Below are 22,396 nucleotides of genomic sequence, written 5' to 3'. Positions count from 1 at the left end.
GACCACAATGAAAATAGAAATGAGGCGGCATTTTATGAATAATGTTATTTAACGCTTTTCATCTCTAAATCTCAAAACACATTAGAAAGGTGATTAAACATTATTTCCTACCATTTTTACAGAACAAGAGAGCTCACATGACTTTTTCAAGGTCACACCACAAGTCAGTAGCAGAGGCAGGAATAGAATCCAGGTTTCTGGGCTTTAGACCTGTGTCATCTGGTGAACCGTAGTGCATCCTTGTAGAAAGAAAGAAAGAACTTCAGCTAGCATTGAATTTTCTGTAGTGTAGGGTAAGAGCAATGTTCAAAACTATTCAGTGGTGATGAAAAAATCATATTATTGGTGAAACAGGTAGTTCTTTAAAAAAAACCCTATTAACTTTATGCATTTGATCCCAGTGGTATAAAATTCTTTCCTGTGCCAAAATTCACTCACCAAAGAGAAGGGGTGGACCTTCAGGGAGCCAGTTATGGTTCTCTGATTCTCTCCTTTTTACAGCTGTAACCCCAGCATAGGTTACAACAGTTAGTTCAGAAACTGTTTTCACCTGTATCAGCTGGCAGCAACCTGCAAGGGACCAGTTGAGAATTGGCAGAGCTCATTGTAATGTCAGACATGCTCCTTAAGCCAGTGCAAAGAGCAAGAGTGCTGTAGAAACTGGATATGCCAGCAGCTCCTGCTTGCTAGGGTGCATTGTCAGCTGGTCAGATATTGGCAGTGTCCCAAAAAGTTAGGCTTCGAAATCCATAGTTGTTCATTTAAATAAGTGGTCTGATTTTCAGAGATGCAAAATACAGTGGAGGTTGTGAGTGTTCAGCACCTTGAAAAATCAGGCCACTTTTTTCAGTGCCTAAACACGGTTTTAGGAGTCTAACTTAAGCACTTTGATTTGTACTCTCTCCCAAAACACAAAGAAAGTATGATACTTAAACATTGCTGTGAAGCACTGCTAATAAACAACTGTCGGGACATTACTGGGAGAATATACAATTTTTTGTTACAGAGGAATTACAGGCAAAATTAACAGGATTTACAAGAAAAAGTGACATTTGTGGAGCTGTTGCATGATATGTAATGAACATTGTTCCCCCCATCATGTAACTCCCCAGTGAGCTTTAGCAATGTCTAATCACATTGGTTCCATTTTTTTTTCAGATGAGCAAGAGGCAGTGCAAAAGAGGACTTTCACAAAATGGATCAACACTCATCTGGCCAAGGTAATAAACATGTTGTAATGATCCTTTTTTTAACTCAAATCCTGCTCCTCTGCAGATAACTAGGCACTGAAGGGTGTAAGGCAATGGAACCTCTGCAGTTCTGCTGATCAGGATAGAAGTAGGTTGCGGAGACCCCTCAAAAGGGGATCCATATTATCTGTATGTTTAGAGATTTAATCTGTTTCAAGATGTCAAGGTTCCTTCCCCACTCTGAACGCTAGGGTACAGATGTGGGGACCTGCATGAAAACCTCCTAAGCTTACTTTTACCAGCTTAGGTTAAAACTTCCCCAAGGTACAAACTATTTTACCTTTTGCCCTTGGACTTTCGCTGCCACCACCAAACGTCTAACCGGTATATTATTAGGAAAGAGTCCGTTTGGAAACGTCTTTCCCCCCCCCAAAATCCTCCCAAAGTTAGCCCCCCTTCCTGGGGAAGGTTTGATAAAAATCCTCACCAATTTGCATATGTGACCACAGACCCAAACCCTTGGATCTTAAGAACAATGAAAAAAGCATTCAGACTATTAAAAGAAGAATTTTAATAGAAGAAATATTAAAAAGAATCACCTTTGTAAAATCAGGATGGTAAATACCTGACAGGGTAATTAGATTCAAAACATAGAGAATCCCTCTACGCAAAACCTTAAGTTCCAAAAAGACACAAAAACAGGAATATCCATTCCATTCAGCACAGCTTATTTTCTCAGCCATTTAAAGAAATCAGAATCTAACGCATATCTAGCTAGATTACTTACTAAGTTCTAAGACTCCATTCCTGTTCTGTCCCCGGCAAAAACATCACACAGACAGAGAGAGAGGCTTTGTTTCTCCCTCCTCCCAGCTTTTGAAAGTATCTTGTCTCCTCATTGGTCATTTTGGTCAGGTGCCAGCGAGGTTATCCTAGCTTCTTAACCCTTTACAGGTGAAAGGGTTTTTCCTCTGGTCAGGAGGGATTTTAAAGGTGTTTACCCTTCCCTTTATATTTATGACATAAGATGACAATGGTTTTGGGAGCTGTGGCATGGCCAGTAGGATCACAGCTGCTCAGCTTCACTGGCCAAATCCCCTTGCCTCGGAAAAACGGGTAGCACAGCGGCTGCTACTACAGTCAGGAGGAAATACTGTGTGACTGCCTTGTACAAAGCAGGACATTGTGCAAACTGAGCTGTGTTGGTTCTGTCACTCAAAGTATAGTAGGATAAAGCTTGACCCAGCTGCCCCTTAGGTGTTCAGCCTCATAGGGTACATCTACACAGCAAAGAAAAATCCGCGGCTGGCAAGTGCTTTTACTTTTTCTTTAATTAAAATTCTTCTTTTAAGAAGCTGATTGCTTTTTCATTGTTCTTAAGATCCAAGGGTTTGGGTCTGTGTTCACCTCTGCAAATTGATGAGGATTTTTTATCAAGCCTTCCCCAGGAAAGGGGGTGTAGGGCTTGGGGGAATTTTGGGGGGAAAGACATTTCCAGTTGGGCTCTTTCCCTGTCATATTTCTTAGACGCTTGGTGGTGGCAGCAATAAAGTCCAGGGACAAAAGATAAAATAGTTTGTATCTTGGGGAAGTTTTAACCTAAGCTGGTAAAAATATGCGTAGGGGGTTTTTCATGCAGGTCCCCACATCTGTACCCTAAAGTTCAGAGTGGGGAAGGAACCTTGACAGGTCAGGAAACTTTCTTGATAATGGACCTATAATAAGTACTTAAATTTAAAATAAACATTGATTGCTATTCATAGGTGAAAATGATTTTGATTTGCGGTTTATCAAGAAAATAGAAACAACAACACGCTGTGAAATAAAATCTTTTTATTTCCTATCTTCTAAGAAATCACACATCATTTTAGGTATTCTGGCATCAAGTGAATACATTTAATAACTGATTAGAAACATTTTATAGCAAGTCCCAGATGATTTCTAGGACAGAAATATTTTTACAGAGATTTGTATGCTCTATTCAAACTGTAAATGCTGAGCTTTAAAGTGCTGGACAATGAAAATATGATAAAGATCTTGTTATGAGTAAAGCTAACTTTTGTGATCATCTGCATTCAACAAGTACTGTATGCAGAAATCTATTTTTCTGTTTAAAGTGAATTTAGTACCAGTTAAAGGTGTTGTACTTTCAGCCCTACAGTCTGATGTCCTGTCCCAGAAAGAACAGCTCTTGCCTTAGGATGAAATAGTAGTTCAGCCTCCATACCAATTCATTTTGTGACCTCTGCTGCGACCTTTTGAGAGGAGACTCAAAGAGCTTGCTTTGTTTTGCCCAATCAAATGAAGGCTGAGGGGATATATGACTGCTTCCTTTAAATACATCAAAAGGGGTAAACACCAGGGAAGGAGAGGCATTATTTAAATTAAGCGCCAATGTTGCCACAAGAACAAATGGATATAAACTGGTCATTAACAAGTTTAGGCTTGAAATTATATGTAGGTTTCTAACCATTGGAGGAGTGAAGTTCTGGAACAGCCTTCTAAGGGTAGCAGTGGGGGCAAAAAACCTAAGTAGCTTCAAGATTGAGCTTGATAAGTTTATGGAGGGGATGGTATATTGAGACTGCCTACAATGGCATGTGGACCCTCTGTGACTGCTACAGAAAATATCCCCAGCTGCTGGAGATGGGACACTAGACGGGTAGAGCTCTGAGTTACTGCAGAGAATTCTTTCCCAGGTGTCTGGCTGGTGGGGTTTTCCAACATACTCAGGGTCTAAGTGATTGCCATATTTGGGGTCAGGAAGGAATTTTTCCCCCAGCTCAGACTGCCAGAGTCCCTGGGGTTTTTCACCTTTCTCTGCAGCATGTGGCATGGGTCACTTTCAGGTTTACGCTAGATTAAATGGTGGATCCTCTGTAATTTGATTTGAGGACTTCAGAAACTTAGCCAAAGGTTGTGGGTCGATTACAGGAGTGGTTGGGCAATGTTTTTGGCCGGCAGTGTGCAGGAGGTCAGACTAGATGATCATGATGGTCCCTTCTGGCCTTAAAGTCTATAAGTCTATGAGACCTGCAACAAGATGCCTATTATGATATGGTCACTAAGAACTGGACTGATATTTTCAACCTATTCCACATTGCTCACCAAACAGCCATTACATGGTAATGACTTTCTGACACTATCAGCATGGCTCAGAATCAAACTTGGGATCCAAAGATAGAAGGCTTTGTTTTCTATTACCAGTCCCCAGGCAGGTGTGTCCAGAAGCCTGGTTGTATGTTCTTGATCATAGTAAGGTCCATAGTTCTGTAACAATAGGTCTTCAGCTTGCCTGTAAATTGGAGAGCAGCATCCCTTCCACTAAAAAATACCCTAGTTTCATTCTGCCTCCTCAGCTGCAGGCAGAGTTTATGCCTAGGTCCAGTGGCTCATCCCTTTTGGCTGAGGGGAGGGTCCTTTAGATATGGGTGGGGCCAAACCTGCCCATCCCCAGCGCCTCAATAGGTGCAGGCAGGGTTCACTAAAACACTCCTGTACGATGAATGAAGAGAGACATGTCCCTGTTTTTCAGAAAAATAAACTGCCCTCATCTATATTGTTAGCTGTGCTTCAGGGCTGCATTGGGCTTAGAGGACTTCAACTTTAGTCTCCCCTTTATTTTATTTCTCTGCTGAGGTACTGCAGCAGCTGAAACCTTTGGATTCTCATGGAATGGCAGGCAAAGCCAAGGAGAATAGGAGAGAGAGAAGTTTTCAACCCCCCAAATTATATGGTGGCAGTAAAAAAGGGACAGACAACACCCCAAATTTCTTATTTCATTGGGCAGTAGGAAGAGGGGAGAAGAAGGTGACAACAGAGAGAGAGGGATGGAGAGAAGGATTTTAGACAACTCCTCCCTCCCCAAAACCTTACAAAAGACTGAAATTGATGCAAAATTCATGTATAGGAAAAACACCAAAAAACATTGCCAGAAAGAGGGTATGGCCAGGCCAAGTATGTAATGTGCTGCTTCTGCTCCACTTGGGAGCATCCTTGGGAGCATACACCATAATTTTAAAACATGGAAGTGGTATCACTTCCTGATTGCTCTTGGAGTGAATGCCGCTTGGGGCCAGGCTGGTTCAGGGGTGTATAATTTATCTTTGCTATGTTCAGTGACTAGTCCTGTAGTGTTACTGTACATTTAATTGGTTTGCTTCTTATTGCTCTCAATAAATGCCTGCATAGCATTTTCATGATACATTAGGTTGATATCTTCTGCCTTTTTTTGGATGTATACTTCAAACTTTCACCATAACTGATTTCTGCCTTTTATCCTGGGTTATAAGAAATGGATAGCTCTGCTGATTCAGAAAAGTTGCTTAGGGCTAGTTCCTTTTTAATAAAAACAGCAAAGAGTCTGGTGGCACCTTAAAGACTAACAGATTTATTTGGGCATAAGCTTTTGTTGGTAAAAAACCTACTTCTTCAAATTCATGGAGCTAGTGAGGAACAGTGAGGGTAATTAACCAAGAGTTGTGGTAGATTCTCCATCACTAGTAATTTTTAAATCAAGATTGGATGTTTTTCTAAAACATGTGCTCTAATTCAAAAAGGAATTAATTCAGAGAAGTCCTATTTTATGCAGGAGGTCAGATGAGATGATCACAGTGGTCCCTTCTGGCCTTAGAATCTGTGAAGTTACACCTGTGTAAAACAGGTCTGAGAAGAGAATCAGGCTCTGCAAGTGTTGTACTCATAGCATGAGAATGACCGAGAAGCATTAAACAATGATTAAACATTGATACATAATTCCCTACCTGACATTTTTAATTTATTTTTTAAAGTTAGTTATTTTAATTACTTATCCTACACTGATTTTTTTTTGTGGGCCAAATTCTGGCTCAGTTACCAATCCAGAGGAAACGCTTTGAGTTCAGCCCTTGTTTTGCAGATTTCAAAATTAACACTAACTTGTGAAATAAATTATTGTTAGGACTTCATTGTAAATATTCCTTCCTGTTTTCTCTGCATCTATCCTAAAGTTCCATTACGTTTAGGATGATGGGTTTTTTTTGGAAGAAGCATTTATAACTAGTGTCCTATCTGCTCTTCATGCACATTTGGTAAAAATAGGGCTTTGTGTTGTGTTCCTCACCAAAATTTCCCCTCTTCTCCATCTTGTGTAGCAAACAATGCTACACAAATACCTCTCCCGTCTGCCCCCACATAGGTGACACCCTTGTTCACCACACAGGTGTCTGAATTACAGTGGAGAGGTGGTTTCTGTGTAAAATGCTCATCGACTGTATGACACCAGACTGATCCTCCCCTCTCACTTCTTGGACATGGGCCGTAGTGCAGGGGGAAAATATGTGAAAGTTAATGTTTGCTCTTCAAATGTGAGAGGGGTGAAAAATGTTACAGAGGATGGCAAGTCCCTAGGTTTGCCCTTTTGCATTTCTTCCCCACCAAAGAGTCAGATGAAAAGCCTTATATAAACCTAAGATATTATTTCTTTATTTTATCATCCTATTGCTATAATCCTTTGGTACCAGCTGATTAGTTTGGTTCTCCTTTGCTGCATGATGCATAGAGATGCAATGTGCCATCACTTGGGGCCAGATTGTATCCTTTATATGCATTTTATTATTGCTATTGATATTGTTGCTATTGTTATTATTTATAATTATTATTGTTATTACACCATGGTCCTGCTGTGTCAGGCATTGTATAAGCATAGTAAAGAGACCATCCTTACCCTACCAAGCATGTGTTCCATTTACTTTACTGGGACATGAATGTTTCCAGGGTGGAATTTAGATTTTAGGATTTTCCATGACCTCTGTTTTAATGGTTATTATACCATCTTTTGGAGAAGAATTAAAATCTGTAATTGAGTGAGGGCCTTGGGAAGATTTTTAGTTTTTAGTGAGGATAATCTCTTTTTATCAGATTTCTCCTTTGCTGCTCCTTTCTTCTACTATAGTAAAGAACTTGTTCTGTATCTCGTGATGGATACATATTCAGAGCAAAGCAGTTACTCTCAGACTAGGGGAAAATTGGTCAGTCAGTAAACGCCTAGTGATTGCCATGAAGCTGAGTGAACTAGGAAAATTCTCAAAGGACCTAGATTCCACTCTTTAGTCATATACTTTTTTTACCCTTCTGCCCCTGTTTTCTTATGACACCCACCCAAGTAATGAAGTATAAGTGCATGGCATATAAGATTTTCATACCCTGTCTCTGAGGAATCCTAGATTTGCTAGAAAATGTGCACACAAACTGATTGTGTTCAGACATTTTTAAAAAATACATTTTGTTTTGAATGTTGGGCCCAATCTTGAGCTCCTTGCATAGTTTTTATTCAGCCCCTTTCATAAATTCCAAAGCCAGAAAGGACCATTGTGATAATCTAGTCTGACTTCCTGTGTAGCACAGGCCATAGAACTCCCCCAAAATAATTCCTAGAGCAGATCTTTTAGAAAAACATTCAATCTTGATTTAAAAATTGTCAGTGATGGAGAATACACTACGACTCTTGGTAAATTGTTCCAGTGGTTAAAACTGTATAGCTTATTTCTAGTTTGAATTTGTCTAACTTCAACTTCCAGCCGTTGGATTGTGGATCTCTTGTTTCAGTGAAAAACTTGCCCGAGAAAGGACTGAATGAAAATTGAGTATGGACCACAGGATATGGCCTATTGTTCCTTTGTACCCTGAAGAGTGGAAGAGAAGAGAGCAAACAGCTTTCAGAGAAAGATAATTAAGAAAGACAAATCTGTGTTTCTTTCAGTTCATAAATGTGAGCTCTGAAGGACCATGGGTACAATTAGCTTTAACAAGTTAAGTTATGTGTGTGTATTCAGCACAATTCCAAATTTATGCATGCATGTTTTGAGAAAAACGTGAAGTCTTTAATCAGGGCTCCATGTCATTCTCCCATGGAAAAAACAATGGGAGGAGAAAAATGAGTTAAAATATCTGTGACTTTGACACCATGGATATCTGGAGAAATTCTTTCCCCACATGAGGGGGTTGCCAGCTCTGTGGCATGTTTCCAAACTGCATAGGATGGATGACAAATTCAGGAGTCATTCCTGCGGACATCATAGAACCTCTATGCAGAGGGCCTGCCTCACCATGCAGCTCTATGGGTACTCATTTCTCTCTCCACTGGCGGTGTGTTTTCCAAAAGGGTAAGTATTGAATGTCCCCGTGTGTCTGTGTTGTAGAAATCACAAACCAGTCACTGCAGAAGTTAGATTTTAGCAGCATTAATCCTAGTGCATTTTTCACACCAAACATAATGGAATCCCAAGGAGACCAAGATATCAACCTCAGCCTGGACCAGTCCACACAAGATGTCCACTTCCTAGACACTACAGTGCAAATAAGCAATGGTCACATAAACACCACCCTATACCGGAAACCTACTGACCACTATACTTACCTACATGCCTCCAGCTTTCATCCAGACCACATCACACGATCCATTGTCTACAGCCAAGCTCTAAGATACAACCGCATTTGCTCTGATCCCTCAGATAGAGACAAACACCTACAAAATCTCTAGCAAACATTCTTAAAACTGCAATACCCACCTGATGAAGTGAAGAAAGAGATTAACAGAGCCAGAAGGATACCCAGAAGTCACCTACTACAGGACAGGCCCAACAAAGAAAGTAACAGAACGCCACTAGCCGTCACCTACAGCCACAACTAAAACCTCTCCAGCGCATCAACAAGGACTACACCTGTCCTGAAGGATGATCCCTCACTCTCACAGACCTTGGGAGACAGGCCACTCCTCACTTACAGACGGCCCCCCACCCTGAAGCAAATACTCACCAGCAACCACACACCACACAACAAAAACAACAACCCAGGAACCAAACCCTGCAACAAACCGCGGTGCCAACTCTGTCCACATATCTATTCAAGGGACACCATCATAGGACCTAACCACATCAGCCACACAATCAAGGGCTCGTTCACCTGCACATCTACCAATGTGATATATGCCATCATGTGCCAGCAATGCCCCTCTGCCATGTACATTGGCCAAACTGGACAGTCTCTAGGCAAAAGAATAAATGGACACAAATCTGACATCAGGAATCATAACATTCAAAAACCAGTAGGAGAACACTTTAATCTCTTTGGTCTCTCAATAACAGACCTAAAAGTGGCCATTCTTCAACAAAAAACTTCAAAAACAGACTCCAACGTGAAGCTGCAGAACTGGAATTAATTTGCAAACTGGATACCATCAGATTAGGCCTGAATAGAGACTGGGAGTGGTTGGGTCATTACAAAACCTAAACTTAATTTCCCCTAATACTAATTTCTCCCTACTGTTACTTACACCTTCTTGTCAACTGTCTGTAATGGGCCACTCTCTTACCACTTCAAAAGTTATTTTTCCTCCCTTGGTATCCTGCTGTTAATTGATTTATCTTGTTAGACTGACCTCACACTTGGTAAAGTAACCCCCATCCTTTCATGTATTTATACCTGCTCCTGTATTTTCACTCCATGCATCTGATGAAGTGGGTTCTAACCCATGAAAGCTTGTGCCCAAATAAATTGTTAGTCTCTAAGGCGCTACAAGGACTCCTCGTTATTTTTGCTGATAAAGACTAACATGGCTACCACTCTGAAATATATGGAGAGTGGCTGCTCCCTTATCCACCTCTCGTTCTCCCTTTGAAAACAGGCAGGGCCTCAGTCATGCAGAGTAGGTGCAGAGGTGGGTCCAAGGGCTTGCAGGAATGGGGAGCATGGCGGCTCATTGCCTCTCTGTTGCAGGCTTAGGGTACTTTGTGTCCTAGTTCTTCCTCTTTAACTTTCAGTTCTCTCTGGACTGTTTAATGAAGCTGGGGGATAGTGCCCTTCATCTTTACTCAGACAAAACTTCTAATTTTTGAGAATATTATTTGAATAGGGATCACATCATTTGAAGCATAACACATTATAAATGTTTCAGGAGAGGCTAGTCCTGAGGGGTTGGTGGTGCTAAGCTCCACTACTAATGTCCTAGCTGTCAGACACTGTAGTAGCTGTAGAGTGGCTGCTCTACTGTAGTGTCCAGAACCACCTGCTTGCACTAGGGGCTCCCCTTAAGGTTCTACTGGTGGCAGTACATTGGGCTGCTATTGAGGGTCACCTGGTAGTGCTGGAACTGTTCCAACTCCACCTGGAGTCTCTGTAGCAGATAGGCTGCAGGTGCAGAGCCTCAGCATGGCTACTTTGTCTTAGAACTTCACAGGTGAGGTAAGGGGGCTCTCTGCACATACTTCCTGCTCCAGTTTCTACAGGTCCAGCTTTGAGTCAGGGGGAGTTTCTGAGCTCCAGCATTACATGGGATTGATGGAGTTTCTGAGGTAAGTAAGTGGGTATTTCTGTGCCTGGGGTTTCAGATTGGAGGGGAGGGGAAGATTCTGAGGCTGGGTAGACATTTTTCTCTTGGGATGGGTGGGTTGAGTGTAGCAGGGAAGGTCTAAGAGCATGAGGAGGAGTTTTTTGAGCGTGGAGTGGAAGGTGTTCTGAAGATATTGTATGAGGGGAAGAGAAGTGTCATTTTAGAACTGGTGTGTGATTTCAGAGCTCTGGCGATTGGGTAGGAAGGGGTGTTAGGCCAAGGGAATGGTTTGTGGTGAAGGGGTTTCTGTGAAGGAGCTGGTTGGCTTGGAGGGAGACGAGGAGCTGTTGGGGGTGGGATTTTGAGCTGGAAGTTAGGTTGGCAGGGTTGACTGTGAGTGAATGGGTTTGGGATAATAGGTATGAGTAGAGGAGAGTGACGGAAATGGGTGGATGAGGGTGCGAGTAGCAGTGAACTGAAGGATTGTGTGAATGAGAGTCTGTGCGTGAGGTGGGAGACAGTAGGGCAATAGGGGAATAAAAGCTCAATTGGAGAGGGGGAAAGACAGAGATGATCCTATGACTGGCAAAAACAGTACAGGGGTGACAGGACAAGCACATTTTTATTTCATCCTGTCCCTTTCTCTGAAGTGTCACGGTTTTTTATTCTGTGTATTTATCCAAAGGGGCCTTCCCATACAGACAACCATGTTTCCGTCAGTGAAGGAGAGAGACCAAATAAAGGACCTGGCATCAACTAATTATGGGGCAAAACTCAAACTGGGATTGAGGCCAAAAATTCAGTAAAAGTGTGCCAGAGGGGACACTGAGTGAGAACTCAGGCAGTGCCCACTGTTCCGTGCTGAGGGAGTCATTTAGATGCTGTCAAGAGGGACTGTGCCTGGGTGCATGTGTGAGGCCAAGGAAAATGGTCACAGGGAGCTTCCCTGTGGTCAAGATTCCTTCTCCAGCACTTGTGAAGGACCATTTTGGGCAATTCCAGGTGGCAGTTTACAAGAAGGTCTCTGGATATAGTGGGACTGTGGGAAACAAAAAATAAGAAGGTGTGTGGAGAAATGCAGCCTAAACATAAGGAGTAGGTGGTACTCAAGTTGGATGGAGGATGAAGCCTGGCACACTGGTGATAGGCACGTGTCAGGTCTCCATCTCATTGCAGATGTTGTAAGTGTCAGAGGAATTAGTGAACTGTGCCAGCTATATGCCCATGCTCACAACACCATGAAGGAGCCAACAACTAATGTCTTTGGTGGGTTGTAGAACCACAGTGGAATACACAGTGATGCATGAAGGACCTTCATCCTCAGATGAAGGCAGCAGGTCCTGCCACTTGTTGTGTGGTCAGGACATTAGAGTAAGAAAAGTAGATGGGAGCACAAATGAGATCATACACGGACCAGTGCTAACATATATGCTGTTAACATCTGTGAGGATTGTCTAGAATATAACCACTGGATTACACGACTTTGTGAAACAGCACTAGAAAGTTAGGCATCAGGATTCTGGGGTTCAGTTCCTGAGTCTGAGAATAGAGTATAGTTTCATGGTTGCGGACATTATCGCTAAGTTAATATAGGCCCTTCGTGGGTCTTCTGCTGAGTTTGAACTCTGGGATATCTGAGCACAGGCCTTGAACTACAGGATCATTCTATTAGTATGTAGGCAGTACCAGACTCATAAACCTCTACATATGGTCTAGCCACCAGAGAGGGGCAAATAGTCACTAAGAGTATTAGCATGGGTTATACAGGCTATTTGACTTATTTATTCTGAAAGTGTGTAGCAAAGTAGATGAGACATAGGTCCCCAGCTCTACCTGCAGTGACTCTGCGCAACCTCTCAGTTTCCTTGTCTGTAAAATGGGTAAACAATAGTTGCCTTTTCTTAGTCTGGGTTATGCAGCCTTAGTCAGTAAAGGGTGTGAAGTGAATGGAAATATTAAAAGCTTCAGTAGAAAAGCAAGGATTAGATCCTTCAGCTCTTACCTGTAGTTTAGTGAACCTTTTCCTACAATACTACTGTAACTGGGCAGATCTGCATCCCCCTTCCTGCCTCCCTAATTTACTGAATCCTTTCTGCTCCCCTAACCCAGCAACCCACCTCCTGCCATGCCAGTTGAGCATCAAATCTGTTCTTTCCGTCTGTCAGGTGTACCATTTGCAGACTGGTCCAAGGATTTTTCTTTAATTGTTGGCAACTGTTATTTTGGACACAAGCTCCCACTGAAATGTAATCTACTCTGTTGTCTAATCTAATCTTATTTTAGTGTGGTTTAGTCTAATCTTATTTTATCAAGTGTGTCTAATCTATAACATCTCTATCACCTTGGTAAGTGAGGGTTGAATATGTGTGGTATCTGAGTCCTTAATAACTCTCCATGAAATGTCAGGTTTTTTGTTTTCTTTGTGTAATGCAACAGTTGATCAGTGTAAGGTTAGGTTTACTTTTTAGTTATGAAATCATAAGTCAATGAATGTATCTTTAAACTTATAGAATTTAAGTTTATACAAAGTTATCAATAAAAGTAAAAAGGGGAATGGATATCTCCATGGATTGTTAATGAGGTATGGAATCACTTTACCTCTAGTTTACTTATATGATTCTAGCTCAGGATGAATATCACTGAAACAGTCACAATAGATAAAAAATAGATTAAAAAATACGCTGAAAATACTTTCAGTATACAATGCATATTTAAAATCTCCAGTCAAAAGTTACTAACTGAAAAGCTTGAGATGATTTCAAGTTTAAGGCTACAATCCTGTGAAGACTTACTTATCTGTTTAACTTTGTGCATGAAAAGACCCATGAAGACAGTGGAACTACTCATAAGCACAAAGTTAGGCAGATGCATGAGTGCACAGGACTGGGGCTTGGGCCTTAAAATCAGATTGTTTGAATGTACTTCAAAACTTTTGGAGTTAGGTTATTTATCTCTGTTAAGAGCAGGTGTAAAAATATATCTGAAATAATTTGAGAAAGCTGTCTGTTCCTGATTTGGATGAATTTATCTAAGGCCTGAGTTTAAAATGGAGAACAATAGTACTGCAAAGCTAAATTGAAATATTTCCAACACTGAGTTAGTACAGCAGTTCTGGACAGCAGTTACTCAAAAGTTTTCCATTTCAGTGTCTGTCCTGAATTTTTAGATAAGCCTTGAGTGATTAAAGAAGAGGAAATAATGATGGTCACTGTCAGAGTAAACAAAAGACCTATCTTTTTCTGCTAGTATTATCATTGGCAGAAGATGATTGAAAATAGTAATTTCAAAGCTTTAGAAAAGGCAATAAACTAGACACAGGCTTAACCAGTCAGGAAATGTCAGCTTTCCTTTGAGTGCTTGTCCTTATGCACATTCCACTGATGGTACGCATGTGTTTCATGAGCCAGAAGTCAGAGTCTTTTTGGCCAGCAGTACCGGTAGGGCATGCATGCACTCTTTCAGTCCTCATGCTCCGTAGCGGGATCATATAAGAGTGAGGCTTGTCAGCTGCCATTTAATTCCTCTCACTTCCTCATGGCTTAGAGATGGAACCCTGACTGTCTGAGATACTGCCAGCCTTTCTATTATAGTTGATAGCTTATTACTTTTACAGTTTAGTTCGTAGTTAACCAGTAATTATAGTTGTTCAGTTGCTTTTAGTCTTAGAGTTTTATTTGTCACTGGTATGGCGTCGTCTGGTTCTCCGAGATTCAAACATTGCCCCTCATGTGAAGGAATTATCCTAACCTCAGATGGACACTCAGAGTGCCTCTGTTGTTCGGGAGAATCACACTTTCCCAATAAATGTGCTATTTGTAAGTCCTTCAGCTCCTCTGTTAGGAAGCACGTGAAGGCCCACCTTCAGGTCTTCCTAATTATTAAATTTATGAGACCCACTTCCAACCTGGGCTTGCTAGATGACTCCCAACCCCAGTACAGGGACCTTCAGAGCCCAAGAACGTAAGTGCCGGCTTTTTGCTGTTGAGAACCTTGACTAGAACCATGGCCATAATAACAGAGTCGTCCTCTGACAAACTGCAGGGAGCCAGAAGCCCCAGAGGTAGATTGCTGAACAAGGCTTCCTCTGAGACGAAAAGCTCCCCTGGCACTGGACATCATCTGGGACTTCGCAGCCTAGAATGGTTCCTGCTGAAACTCAGTCTTGTGCTGGTTCCTACTTGATGGCACAAAACATCTGGCACCAAAATCCATGAGTTTGGGAAAAAGTTTAGCACCAACCTTGACACCGTCTACCTCAACAGCCCCAATGCCAACTCCCTTGGCACCTGAACCAGGCCAACCAGGGGAGCACACTATTGCCACTACAAGGATTGCGATGCCACCCTGAGAAAAATCTGGCTCCAGCACACCTATCTACACTTCCCTGCACAGCATTGTTCAGGTATGTGGCCCGATGGAAATGGAACCACAGTCCCCCTTGCTGTCACCTTCAGTACTACAGTTAGCACGAACTCTATCTATCAATTCGGCACCGTCAGTCCCTATCACACTGAGGGCCATAGCACTGCCTATGAATCAGGCATATGCGTTGTTGTCTGTTTCATCTTCAGAGAGAGAAGGTGAGGAAGATCCATGCCAGTGACGTCTTTATTCTCCAGATTCTCGCCACAACCCTCCACATCTTACATAGTCTAGACAGCTCTTACGAGAGAGATACTGGGGCCTGCAGAACCCAGGCCTGTGGTTCTCTACCCCTCCCTCTTCCAGTATAGCCACACAGAGGAGAAGGAGATGGAAGAGCAGGCATCAGGAAGTGACTTCCCTCACTGGTCACCCTATCCTCATCCCCTCATGAGGCCATAGTACCAACCAAGGCCCCACAACTAGATTGATTATTAAGGGTCCCCAAGACCCATTAAAAAGGATGGGTGAGACCGTCTGAATCCTTTTGAGGAGGTACAAAAAGACACAAGTTAGTAGACATATTCCGGGCATCTTCAGGAGGAAGGATAGTCCTCTCTGTCAACGAGGCCATCATTGACCCTGCCAGAACCCTGTGGCAGATGCTGGTTTCAGTCCTACCTCTTGTAAGGCAGATAGGAAATACCAAGTACCACCCCAGGCTGTGAAATGGTTTTACTGCACCGTATCCCATTCTGCTTCATAATCACTGTGGTCAATGCGAAGGCAAAACAATTCAGATTCACATTAAAGGAGCGAGAGCGCCAACTCCTCAGCGAGCCTACAGTTTCATAGGCCAAATGCTTTGTTCCAAACCATGGGTTGGAAATCAAAGACACGATACTGACAGATATCTTCATGGCTTGGGGCGATCTCATGATAAACCTCTGCCACTTATCACAATACCAAGTGTCAGAACTTCTGCTCAAGAAGAGGGATGAGTCAAGAGTCTATAGAATACACGTTCCTCATACCATGGTCAGGAGACCTGATGAATACTTATCCCTGACCCCTCTGATTGTTCTGCAAACACAAGGAGACCTTGATAAAGTTAATCCTCATAGCTCCAGCATGGCTCAGACAGTTCTGGTTCAGGGAGCTATTGAACCAGTCAGTATCTCAGCTCAGGTCCACACCTCTACTCCCAGATCTGCTGTTTCAGAACCAGGGACAGATTCTACACCTGAATCTAACGTCCCTACATCTCACAGCATGATAGCTGGATGGATGTCATTGGTATAGCAGGCTTCCTCCTCTCTGGTTAGAAAAGTTCTAACAAGCAGTGGGAGAGAACTTCCTGGCAAAATAGCCGAGGGTCTCCCCTGGTGCCACCAAAACTTATTCTGTCACTTCTTAATTCCACAGATTCTCAAATAGTTACTTGATAACTAAAATGGAAGAACTTTTCCATCAGTCCCTTCAAAGTGCACTTGGCAGCGATTTCAGCTCACCATCTGCCAGTGGAGGATCATACAGTCTCCTCCCATCCAGCAGTAATTTGGTTTTCAAAGGGGTTTAAGGAACCTGTACTCCCACAGGATTTAAACCTATTACTTACAGCCCTCATGAGACTACACTTCAAAACCTATGGGCTCCTTCTCTGCTGCGCCTGTCAATGAAGATGGCATTTTTAGTTGCTATAACTTGGGTCAGAAGAGTGGGAGAGATTGAGGCACTAATGGCTGACCCCACCACACACGGTGTTCCACTCAAAGTGTTCATGAGAATACACCCTACATTTCTCCCAACTGGAATACTCCCTAGTGACAGTATTCCATTTGAATCAACAAATACATCTACCAATATTCATCCCGAAAATCCATGCAGCCAGATCTGAGGCAATGTTGCATACATTAGGAGAGTCTTGGCTTGCTGCTTAAACAGAACAAAACCCTTTAGAACATCACCAGGACTGTTTGTCTCTATTGCAGAAAGAACGAAAGACTCTGCAGTTTATCCCAGAGAGTATTGAACAGGATTTCCAATTGCAATACAACCTTCTAAAAGGTGTCCAAGGTAGATCCACAGTCCACAATCAGAGGTTACTCTGCTAGAGTACAAACTGCATCAGCAGCATCACTGCAAAACTTACTAGTATTGGACATTTGTAAAGCAGCGACTTAGGCTTCAATCCACACGTTTACATGACACTGTGCCCTGACTGAAGCCTCCAGCTCCAATGCTGCATTTGATAAAACCCTTCTTCACTCATTGTTTACCTAACTACTACAAGATCCCATCTCCTTAACAAAATGTCTGCTTGGGAGTCACCATCATTGGAATGTGCCTAGGGACAAGCACTTGAAGGAGAAGGAAAAGTTACTTACTGTGTACAGTAACTGGAGTACTTCAAGATCTATTGTCCATATGCAGGTTTCAGAGTAACAGCCGTGTTAGTCTGTATTCGCAAAAAGAAAAGGAGGACTTGTGGCACCTTAGAGACTAACCAATTTATTTGAGCATGAGCTTTCGTGAGCTACAGCTCACTTCATCGGATGCATACCGTGGAAACTGCAGCAGACTTTATATATACACAGAGAATATGAAACAATACCTCCTCCCACCCCACTGTCCTGCTGGTAATAGCTTATCTAAAGTGATCATCAGGTTGGGCCATTTCCAGCACAAATCCAGGTTTTCTCACCCTCCACCCCCCACACAAATTCACTCTCCTGCTGGTGATAGCCCATCCAAAGTGACAACTCTTTCCATATGCAGATTCCACAACTTGCCCTTCCATCCCCTCTAACTCAAAATCCTTACCTCCAGGGATTCTGCAGTGAAAAGGAACCAAATGACGATTGGTGGGCCTCATCCCATTTGCTCTCACTTCAAAGCACGAGGTCTGAAAGAGCACATGCGTGCCCAGGGGTATTGCTGGCCAAAAAACCTCTCATCTCTGGCTCATGAGGTGCATATGGACAACACATCTCAAACAACCCTAGTTACTCTACACAGTAAGTAACTTCTCATTCCCCCAAATCCAGGAATACCTGCAGTATTATCTAACTTCTGCTACCAAGTGTCAGGCAGCACAGGCTACTTTCCGAAACAGACACCCACACAATTGAACTAATATGGTTCACTTAATAATTAGATAAAAAGGAGAATGGAGAGCATCCTAAAATAAAAGCAGACGAGGGATAATAAACCAAAATAAAGCTAAGAATGGAAGGTTTTTAGGATATATTTATGAAACACTACTCTGCATTGTTGTGTTGTACCTATATATGTATCTCTATATTCAGGGTTGTAAATTGAAAAAAAGACTCTCTATGGATTTAGAAAAGAAAAGGAAATAGAAAAAAACCAAGAATAGATATTGTCATCTATAATAATAGTTACTGAATTTTTGAGACCATAACAAGGTCTTATCTAGTCAACTCTGAGCTTAATTGTAATAATACTTTGCACTTAGAGTATGTAATGGCTTCATACAAGGAGCTGAATAGTTTACATCTATTAGATAAGTAACCATGAGAATTGGGTACTATTATATTTATTTTTCAAAAGGGGAAACTGAGGCATGGATAATCTAAGTTACTTGCATGGAGTCACGTAATAAGCCAAAAAACAAACAAACTAATGTTGAGAAGAAAACCCAGGAGGTTTGACTCCCAGTCTCCTGCTTCAGTAATTATGGTATGTTTCCTTTAATAATAAACCATTGGTTAAAGATATCCTTGGAAGAAAACTGCCACATTAAATCTAGGGCTTAATCCTGCAGCCTTTACTCACACAGATGGCACTAAAAGCTATGAGCATGCCTCTAGAGAGGGGGCATGTGACCTAGAGGCTTCAGGATAAATCCTTTAAATTGGCATTGAGGAATAAAGGTCAGATATTCAAAACAGCCTTTAAAATTATGCACATCAGCTTGTTCAGACAAATCAGGACAAACAAATCAGGTAATTGCACACCCAGATATCAATTTGTGCAAGCGAGTGCATGTGCCAGATTTGCTCATGCAGTTTTGAAGCTATTTGAAAATTCAGCTACCACTTATTTTAGTAACGGAAGTCTCACAACATTCTACAGATCATTTTACAGAGGATCTGCAAAACACTATTGTTTTCATTTGTACAGCACTAACTGTTTTTTAGGCAGTGTACTCATAGGTGTGAAGAAAGATTCAAAGCAGTTACAGTTTAGAGAGACAATAGAAAAATACAGAAAAGGAGATGCAATGCAACAAAAAACAGTAGGACAAAACAGAGAAGTTTATCAAATGTCTTGTTTGTTCCGTGATATTTGTCTGGGTTTTTCAAAAAGTTTTCTGTTACTCAGTTTAATACTTCTGAGAGAGGAGAGACTACAGTTTGTAGGCTGTTTAAAAATCTGCTTTTCTGAGTTTAATAATTACATCCTAAGTATATTAATTGATATACTCTAAATTGTATTGCTTTCACTGTTCAAAGAAATTTTCTAAATATTAGCACAAACGAGAGGCCAGTTTCAAAGAGCAATAGGATTATCCAAAAAATTCCCACATTAAGTTACATTTGTGATCAGTTCTAATCTATATTTAAATAAAATACTTAGTATGGGAAAAAATCAGTTTGCTAACCTTTAAAAAGCTTCCCAGTTAATTCATATGCCTCCCACAGCGCTCATGAATTTACTTGTGGTGAGTGTGCCTCACCACTCATGTCTTGCCTCCTCACAGCCACTCTTAATATAATTATTACCACAAGTGTAACCATGCCATATGTGCTGGAGTTATGGAAAAGTTAGTGTTGATATAATATGTGTGCTTTGCTATTGCTTTGATATTTTGGAGGAAGTAAGCAGACACCGAAGGCCTTGTCTTCATTAGAAAAAGAGGGTGTGTTTTAACACATCAGCTAACAAACTAAGATATATGAAAATCCTTGTATAGACAAGGCAAATTGTAGTTTATATACATGTTAGCTGATTGAGGAAAATTATGTTTACAACTTGACTTGGCTACACTAGGATTTTAATGTATGTTAGTTAATATGTGTTAAAAATACACCCTTTTTCCTAATGAAGACAAGGCCTTTGTTATTTGCTTACTGCTTCCAGTATAACAAAGTACTGTATAAAAGCAAGAGCAAAGTATATATATATATTATATCAACACTAACTTTTCTATAATTCTAGCACATATGGCATGTTAAGATCAATGTTATTGATTCAGTCACTGTAGCTGTAGGGACCAATCACAAAGCCAGTGTCTGGATATAGATCTAATATTTTCTAAAGTTCAGATATGTTTGTACCACATGTTTCTACAGATTTCATGTTAACATTTTGACAGTACAGACTGGTAGTTGGATGGAATATTTGTTAAGTTCTGGTCCATCTCTTGTATAAATAGTATTCAGTAGCTTTTAACTTTATTCACATTTTTAACAAAAGGTAATGACTTTGTCACTTGGAGACTACCAAGGAAAAAGTACATATTAACTGGCTCACATTATTCAAATTGACATTACATATGAGGCCAAGGGACATGTACTTATCTATTATAGCAGAAGAATCACTCTATGTTAGTTTGAATGGAAAGTTTTTCCATGAAAAACAGGAATTTTATTTAAGCTATCATATTTAGTGGTGCATATACAATAATATATAAATAAATATCTAAAAACTTCTAAGTGTCAGGAAGTTTGTGCATACTATTTGGGATATACTGAATTTCATAGGTACACGGAGCTGAATTACAATAAGGCTGATGTCCACAGCAACCTTAAAAAGGGGAGTTAGTGATTGCCATTAAAAAGTCAACATTTTCTAACCATTCTCACACTGGCATGAAATACTCCAGGAGATAATTGTGGTATTACAGGCATAAAAGTGTGGGAAATGTTGAGTTTGTGACCACTGTATATTGATAATAAACACGCTGGAGATGGATTGATGTGCGTGTTGAATTTTTTTGCAGTTAAATATCACAGACTATACGTGTTTCACATATAGATGCTTCTAAATGCAGTGTGCCAAATCATGTAGTCCTGACTTAGATCTTACTCAGGCAAAATCCCAATTCATGTCACCCCACTCTGTCCCAATATAACTAGAATACAGACGGAAGTCAGTGAGAACTCTGAGTAAGAGCTGCCAAAGAATTTGGCCTTATATTTTTAAGTTTGTTTCCGCTAAATCAGTAATGTTTTAACTAATGCAGTGCGACCACAGCAGCATACAAAAAAACAGAAGAAAAAAAGGTTGCTATGTCATTTACTTATCTTTGGTAAGAAAGAGTCTTGAGTTATTAGCTATGTACACTTTATTTTTAAACGGGCCCTCCTTACATGCTTTTCTCTTTTAAAAAGAGGTCAACATTTTAATGGTGGTAGAGGACTTTACATTATGATGTATATTGCACCAAGCGTTTTTGGTTAGGAAGCAAGCTACCTACCTAATTTCCAATCTAAGAGGTAATGGTACCAATCTAGTAATAGTGCATTGCCCGAAAGTTAGTTCTTAAGTGTTCATATATCTCTTATCTGTGTTTTCTGCTTCCCTTTTGTACTGGTTTTATTTATGTTTCCATGCATGTGTTCTGCTCTGCTAAGCACTGCGAGTGATTGTAAAGAGAAAAAAGAAGACAACTTTGCTCAATAGAATACACAGGTTTATATTTACCAGCTAGCACCAGCAAGAGATGAATTGCAGTTTCCTGATTTAAGAGGAACTGTTGTGGTTTCCCTTACTTCTCAGCATTTGGTCTCAAAATCTTTGCTGTCAATAATTTGGTTGTTTCTTTGCCACTTCTCATCTTTTCCAGCACTCTTTATATTTTGCCTCCTTTTCCAAGTTCTATGAAATCTGTCTTCACAGCTTTAGTTTGCATAGAAAGCATAGCATTTTAGAAGTAAAGTTTTTTGGGAGAAATCCTGGTTTCATTGAAGTCAATGGCAAAATGACATGATTTCACCCACTGTTATTGATGTGATGACCACCCTTATGGATCATTATTTTCACTGCTAAATCCAAATACTTGAAAGTAGTATGATGTTGCTTCAAAATTTACAAAGGAAAAAACAACACAGAGGGAAATGAATTGTATCTATATTTGTAGCATATAATACAAGATTGCCTGGGACAAATCCATTTTTACTTTAACTTTGACACTCCATTGATTTCACTGGAGTCACAGTGAGGAAGAGTTTGGTCTAGCATCAGGGGTATTAGTAGAAATGTAAGTGTGGTAAGCAGAGGGTTTTTCTTTAAACAAAATTATTCATTAATCTGATACTACTAGCATATCAGAATGAAAATAACTTTACATGTTATTCTGATCATCTTTTTTTAAATTGTACAACACAACTGTACAGTAATCTAAAGGAAACCTGCAGTTCTCTTACTGTAGTTGTAAGAGCATAACCACATAACAAATCTTAAATGTACAAAGACTCATTTCAACAGAAGAATGTTCTTTTCACTTAATGCTAAAAGTATTTTTTTCATAGAAGAAATAGATAATCTAGATTAAACAACAAAGGGAGAG

General features: G+C 40.8%; 1 protein-coding gene across 10 annotated transcripts in view; it reads left to right on the top strand.

The window, feature by feature from the left end:
- The window catches only part of SYNE1 (spectrin repeat containing nuclear envelope protein 1), a 501,442-nt gene that overhangs the window by 80,247 nt on the left and 398,799 nt on the right, over positions 1-22,396 (top strand). For all 10 annotated transcript variants that reach the window (XM_073337684.1, XM_073337695.1, XM_073337685.1 and 7 more), the window contains one exon: positions 1,159-1,220. In XM_073337684.1, the coding sequence (XP_073193785.1) occupies positions 1,159-1,220 (62 nt within the window). The remainder of the gene's footprint in view (positions 1-1,158; positions 1,221-22,396) is intronic.

This window comes from Lepidochelys kempii, chromosome 3 (genome assembly GCF_965140265.1).
Source record: "Lepidochelys kempii isolate rLepKem1 chromosome 3, rLepKem1.hap2, whole genome shotgun sequence".
In the NCBI taxonomy this organism is placed as follows: domain Eukaryota; kingdom Metazoa; phylum Chordata; order Testudines; family Cheloniidae; genus Lepidochelys; species Lepidochelys kempii.
Note: the sequence above shows the minus strand (reverse complement) of the source record. Positions and strands in the feature narration are given on the sequence as shown.